Source organism: Echinops telfairi, unplaced genomic scaffold (assembly GCF_000313985.2).
Source record: "Echinops telfairi isolate 266 unplaced genomic scaffold, ASM31398v2 ScPeMD7_7474;HRSCAF=8512, whole genome shotgun sequence".
NCBI classification, from domain to species: domain Eukaryota; kingdom Metazoa; phylum Chordata; class Mammalia; order Afrosoricida; family Tenrecidae; genus Echinops; species Echinops telfairi.
This window is the reverse complement of record NW_022111378.1, coordinates 3,753,256-3,764,820: the sequence shown is the minus strand read 5'-3', so window position 1 is coordinate 3,764,820 and position 11,565 is coordinate 3,753,256. Positions and strand designations below refer to the sequence as shown.

Sequence of the window (11,565 nt, the reverse complement as noted above, 5' to 3'; positions counted from 1 at the left end):
CACAGAGAAGAAGCACACCAGCCTTTGCGAACACGAGGTGTTGGGGGGAACAGGCAGCAGACACCAAAGAACAAAAACCATCATTGTGTGAACACCTACCCCACATAAACGCTGAAGACAAATGTGTGCATAAGTAAGTGTGGTGAAGAAGGCTGATGGTGCCCAGCTATCGAGGCCTATAGCGTCTGGGGACTTAAAGGCTTGAAAGTAAACAAAATTATTTTTAATATAAAATCCAAAACACAACAACTTATTGTCATGGAGCCAATTCCAACTCCTGGTGAACTATGTACATTACAGAGTGGAACTTCTGCATAGAGTTTTCTTGGCTGGATTATTTCTCTCTATGCTGCTGGGTGGGTTGAATCACTAGCCTTTAATTTAGTTAGCAGTTGTTCACTTATATCATCCAGGGACCACACCCTACTTTGGTAAATGTCTTTATATGTCCATAAAGTAATATGCTTTATAATTGCATGAGTGATTCTGAGGCATTTAATATTTATTTCATACATATTGTTAAAGAATTAATTAACTAAAGTATTAACTTGTATTTGACACATATGATTATTAACCTCAAACGTATAACTAGACATTTAGGGAGGCAGGTGAGGAAAACTTAAGGGGCATGGTAACAAGACAAATGTCAACCAAAACTAGTATTTGGAGATGAATCAGAGAATCAGAACTTTAAGATGAACCAAAATAATGCAAAACCACATAATAGATACTCATGCAGAATAAATCATAATTTATCTCTGTGAAACATCTCTTTCCATAAGCACAAAGGTGTAAAAATGCATTTTATATCGCTTCCATTCAAAATGGTTTTGAAACGTTTAATAGCATCATAAGATTAGACATTAGAACATTTTAATGTGGATTTCTCAATTACGCTGAATAAATCAGATGCTGCTATATAGGATCTATATAACAATTAAAGGTCAATACAGAATAGACGAATAAAATGACAGAAAAACTAATTAGTGTAGTCATAAATTTTTCCTGCAACATATGCTCAAAGTATTTGACATACTTAAGTGTAATTCTTTGTCTTGATAGTCTTGTTAACATATTATATAAGCTCTGTTGAACTAGAGTACCAGACTAGAATAAAGAAATAGATGGTTTAATTCACTAATAACATTTATTAGCAGATTTTCTGGCCCCACTGATAATGATACAGTTTTTGGAATAGTTTGGAAATGGATTGTGGCAAGTATTTCAAAAGATTTTGAACATATTGCCACTGAAATTGATTAATGTTCTCTTGAAAAATGATAGATATATGTATACACACACACACACACACACACACACACACATATATATATATATACATATACAATAAAACAATCAAAAAGACAAAACCTGACTGAAACTATTAGCTTTGAAGCAAGAAGTGTAAACAAAAGCATAGTTTTAGGATTCTGACCTTCCAAACGATGGACATTTATTTCGATTTTGAATCGGAAATGTTATTAATTCCACAGAAGTACAAAGCATCTTGTGAGTGGCTGAAGAGCAAGCACTAGCAGAGCGTGGAAGTCGGACCAACACAAAGTGAAGAGGGGTCAGAACAGAGAGCAGAGCCAGACCAGAGGCTGTCGCTGGGACCATGGGCAGTTTCAGAGCCCCTGGCCAGTACGAGGCAGGCTCCGTGACAGGGTTGGGCTAGCATAGCTGAGAACTTGGTGTTTCTAAATAATTCATTCATGCATGCCTGGAAAAGTGTTGCAGGCAGATGAGGAGGATAGCATCTTCTCTGGAGGCAGATGTGGATCAATGTGAGATCTAGGGTGCCACTGGGAGAAGGAGGAGGTAGTGGTCCAAACACAGCCTGGCTCCTGACAGGCCAGCACACCCTCACCTTTCTGTTGATGGCAGTGGGTTTTTGTATGGGTCTTACAAGCACTAGCAATGGAATACAACTACCAGTTAATAAAAAATGAAAAAAAAATTAAGGAGCAAGAGAAAGATGTCTCCAATTTATTCATCCTTTATAATCTCAAAAGGAAAACAAATCTCAGTAAGTCAAATTATCTCTTCATGAGATGATTGATTTTGAAATGATAAACTCCTTTTAAGTAGGAGTTACTCTGATGACTCAGTATTCACAAGGTGGCATTTGCCAGAACAGTAATGTTAATTAGACAAATATATGTAAGCCTTTAGATATGAGAAGGTTGAATTTTATGCGCTGCCATAGCCAAATACATTCAAATTCTCAGAACCTTATTCTGAGTTCCAAGAATTGGCACAGAAGCAAAGACTTGGAAATGCTAGTAGCCACTTAAGGATATATAGTTAGGGATAAAAATGTTAGGTTCTAAGGTGCTGGTCACATCCAACACCCAGTGATGCTGTGGAAGAGATTCTGTAGATTGGTTGCTGAAATTCCTTAAGATTTGTGCTTCATTCCACTGAGGACATAGAGCTAGAATGTAGCCTGGTCTACACACATTTAGAGAAAGCGATGCACCACTCTCTAGTGAGAGCCCTCATATAAAAGGTACCGTTTCATTTTTCTGAAGCTCCTCCCATAATAACTGCAGCAGTTCACCGACAGGAAACTGTGAGAGTCAGGCTGGAGTCAGAAGAGGACGTGGAACAAGGGCTATCATTGCTGATGTCAGGTGGACCTTGGCTCAAAACAGAGAAGACCAGAAAGAGGTTTACTTTTGCTTTACTGACTATGCAAAACATTTGATTGTGTGGATCATAATAAGCTATGGATAAGCTTGAGAAGAATGGGAATTCCAGAACACTTTAATGTTCTCATGAGGAATGTGTACATGGATCAAGAGGCTATTGTGTAAAAAGACAAGGGATACTGCAATGTTTAAAATCAGGAAAGATGTGTGATAGTGTTGTATCCTCTCATTAAACGTGTTCAATCTATATGGTGAGAAAACAATCCAAGAATATGGCTTATATGAAGAATATACATCAGGATTTGAGGAATGTTTATTAAAAAGCTATGATATGCAGATGACATAGCTTTGCTTGCTGAAAGTGAGCAGGACTTGAAGCCCTTGCTGATGAAGATCAAGAATTGTAACCCTCAGTATGGATTATGAATCAATATAAAGAGAATCAAAAGCCTCACAACTGTACCAATAGGTAAACATCATGATAAACAGAGAAAAAGATTGACGTTGCCAAGGATTTTATCTTGCTTGGATCCACAGTCAATGCTCAGGAAAGCAACGATCAAGAGATCAAATGATGCGTGTGTTTGGCTATACATCTTCCAAGACAGATCCGTTATTGTCAGTATTCTTCTCCAGGTCCATAATTCAAATGCATCAATTCTTCTCTGGTCTTCCTTAGTCAACGTCCAACAGCCACATACATATGAGGCAATTGAAAATACCATGGCTAGGGTAGGATGCCTTTTAGTCCTCAACGTAACATTTCTGCTTCTCAATACCCCAAAGAGGTCTTGTGTAACAGATTTGCCTGAGTGTTCCCTGAAGGCAAGGATGGCAAGGGTTCATCTTGCATATTTTGGACATATTATCAGGATAGACCAGCCCCTAGAGAAGAGCATCATGTTTGGTAAAGTGGAGGGGACAGTGAAGGAGAGGAAGGCCTTCAACAAGATGGATTGAGAATGTTGCTGCCATAATGGGTTCAGGCATAGGAGCCATTTAAAGGATGTCACCGGACTGTATAGTGCTTCATTTGGTTGTGCAGAGGATCGCAGCCCACTTAATGGCACCTAACAACATACTTATAGCCCTCATTTTATTTTCCTATTGGACTTGATGTACAGCTTCAGTATTCTGCAGAACTGACAATAGGACCTTCAGGAAACCTGGCAGTGCAATCTGATAAGTCAGTAGTGATAAGAGTTATCAGCCACTTTGAGATCATTCCCTGTGAAGTGAACCCAGTTGACTGCTAAACAAAAGTCTGAGTGTTTGGGTCTACCCAGAGGCACCTCTGGAGAAACATCTGACCATGTTCAATAATCGCTCGCTGGAAAGCTTACAAATCACGATCAAACTCTAACACCCGTAGGGCCGCCTTGAAGTGAAATACACTCTACGGCATTATGTTTTCTTTTTTTACTGCACTATTACAGTGTGCCACGATCATGTTAGATCTACTTCAATGATCTAATTTAATCCCTACATCAACTTTTGAAATATGTACATTCATTATCCTCTTTTCAGTTATGAGAAAAGACTTTTATTAGATAACTTTATGTTTGCACTGGGGTTATCACAGATCTTTCTAGAGCTGAAAACCTGATCTCTTACAGGCCCAAACCCATGGTTCCTTATTTGTTTTGCAATATTGATTTTTCTGTTTCCAAGATTGTCTCAGTTTGTTTAATTAGAGACATTACCTCAGTTGTGTACTTTACATTCTTTCCTGTACCTTGCTATCTCCACCAAACAAACAAACAAAAAATATAGTACATCATTCCCACTGAGATTGCAGTCCACACGCATCTTTGCATCACAGCAAATTTGTTCCAAGTTTCCTTTAGTGGAGTGGCTTACGGGAACACAAATTCAATCTGGGCAAAATCACATCTGAGCTTCTTCCCCATGGAAGATAAGTAGTCTGTGGTGAGCTGTCTAGAAGAGTTGACCTCATAGTGTGTATAGTTCACACACCCTTTCTCTAAGAACATGTAACTATATTTTGCAATAGTATAGATGGCCTTTATACCTGTAAAATGAACTTTGATTTTTATTGAAAACTTGAATTCTGCATAAACATACTTACTGGAGGGAAATATCATCACAAAATGTTCAAGATAGAATAAGATACTGGGAGGACCTTAATCGTCATAAACAACAAGAGTAAATATATGATGAGTGTAGACACAATCCTCAAATAACAGTACTAACAATAATCTTAACACACGCCACTGCTAACCAAATTTTGATTTCCCTCTATTAGATTCCAAGCAGCACGAAAATGGGACTTCCTTGGTCACCATTGTATTACCATTGCCTAGCACAATGCTTATCAGAGAGGAGTTGCCCAGTAAATGTTCATACATAAGTTAGTGGATAGATGTGCAATTTCCCTTCTGACTTCATCTTTGTAAATGTGTGTGTGTATTCATCCGTATGAATATATTTTATTTGAAATACAGATGCAAGATTATGTTAAGTTGTGGAGTATTTTTAAGCACAATTAAACAGTAAGTGACTTATTAACTTAGATCATGTGAAAATCACTTGGAATTCTCATTACTCTAGACCTAAGCACTGTGATTGATGAATCACTTATTCTGTCCATGGTAATAGTTAAACTGCTGCTGATATGGGATGGGTCAGAGATTTTGTTTGCTTGGTCAAGGCAAAAATAATTTCATACTTCTAGCTGTAATATTAATTAATATTTATCGGTGAATGTTCAAAGTAACATGAACCCTCCACATTCAAAGAGCCAATGATAATGTCAATTACTGCTAGATGAACAGGCAGAGAAGAATGCATGCTTGTCAGTACTGCGCTTGGTCTGCAAGACTTATGTCCCCTATTCCATTTTTTTCCTGAACAATCTAGTAAGATTCAATTTTCTTTTTTCAATTTGTCTCCAGCCATGCTTCCTCCTATGGATCTCTGGAAACATTTCAATGCTTTCCACATAGAGTAGGGAAGAAGGACAAGGGGAGTGAAATTACCTGTGCATTTTCGATCTGTGTCTTCTTTTTTTGACCCACTAATTGTCAATTTGCAGTTGAAGTTTTCTTCCCAGTATTCAGCAAACCATACATTTCTTCTGTTGTTTTCAAGTGTCCGGGAGGTAAAGTAGGCATCAAACCCTAAACGGGGTTAAATGAAAAGGTCACTGTTTGCAGACCACTGTTGACATGTCTGGAAATAAAAATACCAGGGATGACCTTTCTTTCTTTAAGAAACTGGGTATTCTTTTACATCAATCAAAAATAATATTAGTCAACAAAAGAGGAAAAAATATTCTAATGCTAACCTATGCCTAAATCACTAGTTCAATCCATTTGGCAGATGTATGGCCAGCAAATGACATTTTCAGAATGAAATCTACATTGTGGTCCTTAGGTATTACATATATATAAATTTTATATACTTAGAGAGTAGAGAAAATGAATACATTTTAATATTCAATTAAAACCAGAAAAGGAAAAATTAAATTAAATCGGTAGGGAAAGTGTATGAAAACCAAAACAAAGGGGCAAAGATAATGAGTTAAAAAAAAACCTACACATATGATAGGTATAATTTCAATTATATTAGTAATTACTCTAAATATGAGAGGCTGAAATATAACACTTAAAGGAGAGAGAATATCAGAATAAATAAAAAGATAAGACTCCATTATGACCTCGCTCTATGTTGTCTATAAGAAATTCACTTTAAATATAAAGACAGATTAATTTAAAGTACAGTCAAATGATGAAGCAAAGCTATTATTGTATGTATATCTACTACACAACTTTTTCCAATTCAACTTTTAGAACTAATCTATTGACAATTACATTAATCAGCTGTTCAATCCTACTCTTGATCAATAGAATTTTTCATTACCATAAAATGAAATTCAATGCTCCATAAGCAGTAAGAAGGCAATTTATACCACATATAGAAAAGAATAAAGGTCATAAGTCAATCATTTAAGCTTCTACCTTAAAACAGAAGAAAGAGCAAATTAAGTTCAAGGGGAGGAAATAAATGATTAAAAATCAAAGCAGAAACCAACAAAACAAATAGGAAACAAATTGAGATCAACAAAATCAAAAAATCAAAACCCAGTTCTTTAAGGATATCAGTAAAGTCATTAAGCCTCCTGCCCTGCAAACCAAAATAAGTGGGAAAGAATGTTCAACTTTTTGTCGCAAGGCACAGTCTTAACTCCCAGCTGCACGAATGCCACTAGTCACGAAACTTGAGCAAGCACACAAGGCACTTTCCTGATACACCTGTCACCCATGTGTGAAACAGAAGATGACCTCTCCTCCTTCTCTCCCAGGGTCATGTTTGTGGCAATGGGAGGACATTGGAACCTAAAAAGTTTAAAGCCCAGAATCATTGAATATGTAATTACTCCCACATTACTTAAATTATTCATGTTTTCCCTTTTACTTCAAAGCCACAAAGTGTTGAAAATCAAGGAGGTTATCTGACTGAACTCATGGTAATTTCAGTGGCCTCATCAGCATGTAGAAGTTGAACATTGAATAAGAAAGGCTGAAGAAAAGTAATGTATTTAATCAATTTGGGAAGAATATTAAAAGTAACATGGTCTGCCAAAAAGGAGAAACAAATTTGTCTTGGGAGATCCAGGGAGGCAAGACTTCATCTCACTTACTCTGGACATGCTGTCAGGAGAGGCCAGTGCCTGCAGAAGCACCCCAGGCTCAGGGAAGCAGCAGGTCAGTGAGAAAGAGGTAAGCCCTATACAATATGGTTTGACACAGGGGCTGCCAACAGGCTCAAACATCAGAACAACTGTGACCATGACACAGGACTGGATGGTTTTGCATCCTGCTGTACATATGGTAGCTAGGATTAGCCTAGGAATTACACCCTCTGGAAGAGAACATGAATCAGAGTCTAATTCAGGGTGTGACATATCTATCCTGAATGGAAAATCTGAACTAAGTAGACACAGCAAGGATTAAACTATCTTTAGAAGAAAAACATAAACAGATGTTAATAGATAGCATTTTAGGGAAACTAGAGAGAATATTCTACATGTGTTAGTTCATTTTACAGCCTGTTTTCAGAACTCTAGGATCCTGGCTCAGAATCCAGCTATCTGTCATCTGAATTTATTTGAAATCAATCTGGCTGTAGTATAAGATTCCCTCTGAAATTCATAGTTAATTGATTGGCTGTCCCCCTCCTTTCTCACTGTTCCCAATATGTCTGTCTCTCCCCCACCTCGGTCTCCAGGGATTGTTCACTGGGATAACTTAGTATTCCTAAGTAAAGGTGCATATTTGTAGCAATTGTAGACATTTCATCAGATGTTTCCAAAAAACACTACATGTAGCTGGTCACACACACACACACATACACACCCGTGCACACACAGATGACTGGTGACCAGTTTTCACTTTGATTTCTGATTTCATGCCTCAAAGACAAAACTTAGATTAAAGAATAGTGGCAGAGTGGGACTTAGTCGTCACCAGTAAGCCACATCTCCTGGGCTTCACACTCTTGACTTCATATATTCCTATGCAAGCTCTCTACATGTCCATAGAACACTAGCAGATGCAATAGGAACACAGGCTGACTTGTGCTCTCAGAATACACCTGGGAATATGCATGCTCCCACTAAGGAGGTACACAAGGCCACATGGAGAGAGAAAGCGCCCAGTCAGATGCCAACTACCCCAGCCACCTCGATTAAAATGACACATCTGTAAGTAAAGCCACTTTGAGCATTCTGCTTTATTAGCATTACCCATTGGATCCTCAGAATCCAAATCCACATCCAAGTCAACTTTGGGGCTTTCAGGCTGGAATGTCAGTGCTGTGTCTCAGACTTCATTCGGGCAGCCCTCAAAAAGTTCTTCCCTCTCTCCTCTGAAGCGCCACTGACCTTGATTATAAACCACACGTCACTAACTCCAGTACTAAAAAAACAAGTATATGTTTTCAGTGGTTTGCTAGAGACTTGATATGTCGAATTGTATCAAAGCTGTGTTTTCTTCTAATGACTAGGGAGATTATTCAGTGTTGCCATTAAGAACACAAGCATTCACATCGTGGGGTGGAGATTTGAATCCCAGAGTTGTGACTTTCTGGCTATAGATTTTGGCGTGATTACTCACAGCTACGTTTTGTCTCAGTTTCCTCATTTACAAATGGGGTTAATTGTAATACCTACCTCATAAGATTGTCAAGAGTATTGAAGAAGCTATTGTTTGAAAGCATTCAAAACTATGCCTTATAAAGTATAATATCAATTGATTGTTCAAATATCACCTATTAAATATGCCCTCAGTACCTACTCTGTGCTGAGTACTATTCTCCAAACTCAGAAACCTTAGTATTTCAACAAAATCTGGCTACTTGTGGTTTATGGTCAGACAGGTAGGGAAGAAAATACTTTAAAAATAAAAAAAACTCACTGTCATTAAGTCTACTTTAACTCATAGTGACCATATAGGACAGAGTAGACCTGCCCCTGTGGGTTCTGAGACTATGTATCTTTATGAGAATAGAAAGCCTCATCCTTCTCCCTTGGAGTGGCTAGTGTTTCAAACTGTAGACTTTGGGGTTAGCAGCCTAACAATTAGCCCACTATGCCACCAGGGCTCCATTTAACTTACAAAATTATTCTATTAATAGAAATATAATTACTACTGTGATGACTTGCGTAAATGAAAGGTACATGATTTTGAGAAAGGAGAGTAGAGCGATAGATTTAGGGAGTTCGGGAGGGCTTCCTGGTAGAAGTTGCTTCTTAGCTAAAAGAGGGGGAAATAAGTTAAACTGAAAGGAGGGCATGGGCAGGAAGTGAATGTTTTATTCATACAGAATACTGTGTGCTTTCCTTTAAGAATACAAAATCCATTTTCCCATATTTTTATTGGCACATAATCCACATATCATAAAATTAAATAGTTCAATCCTACGAAGAATTGTACAATCATTACCCCTATCACATTGTAGAACATTTTTTCATGTTAAATCACATTTTAAAAGGGGTTGTGTGATGGAGTACTATGCAGCACTTAAAAGTATGGACGATCACATGAAACATGTTTCATGGGAAGAGTTGGAGGGAATTATGTTAATTGAGATAAGCCAATCTCCAAAGGACATGTGTAACCTGAGTCCGCTGAGGTAAGTACAATCAGCACAGCAGGAATAGAAGAAAAGTCACTTCTCTCATGACACACGAGTGGAAGCATAGGCAGTTGGGGGGAGGTCAGACCGCACCCAGGGAGGTACATGTGAGTCCAATATAAAAAAGGGAAAAGGGGAAGGAGGAGGGAGAAAGGCGGTGAGGAGAAACTGAGATGATGACATGGGGGGAACAGGACACTAACCCACCCAGGGGGAGAGTATTGGTTGTGTCTCCACAGAACTGGAGGGTGCATACAGACCCCACCATGACACACCAAACCAGGAGGGCAACGTAACTTGAAGGAATCCATGACAAGACTGGACTACAGGGCCAATCACAACCACAATCAGCCTGACCCCCACCGTGGAAGTGTGTGCTGCAGAGAATGACCCTAGGCCTTCTGGCGGGGGAAAGGACCCGACCTACCATACCCAGATGGAAGCAAACCAAGAAGGAAAAGGAGAAAGGGAAGTCGGCCTGGACTCCATACGGGCACACCAGCCCAGAGGATGAGGGCCCTGCATGGAGCTGCGGGGGCGCAGAGAGGACTGTGGGACTTCCAATAGCTCAAGACATGTTGTTGCCTAACTGGAGGATATGGAGACAGGGGACAATAATGTGGACACCCGGCAGGGAGACAGTGTGGGAATGGAGCATAACAGATCAGCAATTGGAATAAAGCCAAGCCACAGAGTCCCTGAGGATCCCCACGAATGGACTTTGGGCGAGAAGGGGCAGCCCCTGAATCTCCCTCAGGACCAGGGGGGAGCGTCTCATGGGGACCAGCAAACAGACCTGGACCTATGTAGGTTGTTTTTTTTTCTCCTCATTTTCTTTCTCTCTTTTTTTTCTTTTCCCTCACCTTTTTCTCTTTCCTTTTCTTTCTTCAACTGTATGTTTTCTTATTGTTCAAACTAGGACATGGATGGTTTGCCTAATTATATGGGTTGAACCATGGGAGGGAAGCCTGGGGAGAAGGCAATGGGACAATGGCCCTGGAAGGTAGAGGGGGAAGAAGGAGGTGGGGAGAAGGGTGTGTTGAGCTGATGGCATCATGGACAGGGGAACAACTAGGGAAGCGGAACCAGCATCTAGGAGAGGGTAGAGAGCTTGTGATTATTAGAGCAGCACCAAGCTAGTGGAGAGGAAGCACTAAGAGGTGGAAGAAGGGGGGAAGTGATGGCGGGGCAGGAGGAGGCAAAAGGACACAGGCAAGCTCTAGGAAGCAAAGGCCTAGATAGGGAGATTAACAGAGATGGGCACTTATGCAAATACATTAATCCACAAAAATAGTGGTACTCGCCTATGTACATATATTTATAAGGCAATACACTGAAGCTGCAGATGGGCCTCGGGCCTTGGCTCATACCTTCCCTCAATACAAGAACACATTGTTGTAACAAATTGGCGTTCTGTGATGTTCACCCCCCCACACACACGATCGCTGAAGACAAAACGGGTGCATAAGCAGATGTGGTGAAGAGAGAGGATGGTGCCCTGCTATTAAAAGATACAGCGTCTGGGGTCTTAAAGGCTTGAAGTTAAACAAGCGGCCATTCAACAGTGAAGCAACAAGCCCACATGGAAGAAGCACACCAGTCAGTACGATCATGAGGTGTCACTGAGACTGGGCAATGGACATCAAAAGATTCACAACAAACAGTATACAGACAAACAGAAATGCATTGGTGAAAACAGAGGGGGGTTGGAGCGGAGACCCAAAGCCTATCTATGGACAATGGAACATCCCCC

General features: G+C 39.6%; 1 protein-coding gene across 3 annotated transcripts in view; it reads right to left on the bottom strand.

Moving 5' to 3' along the window:
* Positions 1-11,565, bottom strand: part of GRM7 (glutamate metabotropic receptor 7) — a 1,182,365-nt gene that overhangs the window by 438,779 nt on the left and 732,021 nt on the right. For all 3 annotated transcript variants that reach the window (XM_004714110.2, XM_004714111.3, XM_045285644.1), the window contains exon 5: positions 5,654-5,794. In XM_004714110.2, the coding sequence (XP_004714167.1) occupies positions 5,654-5,794 (141 nt within the window). The remainder of the gene's footprint in view (positions 1-5,653; positions 5,795-11,565) is intronic.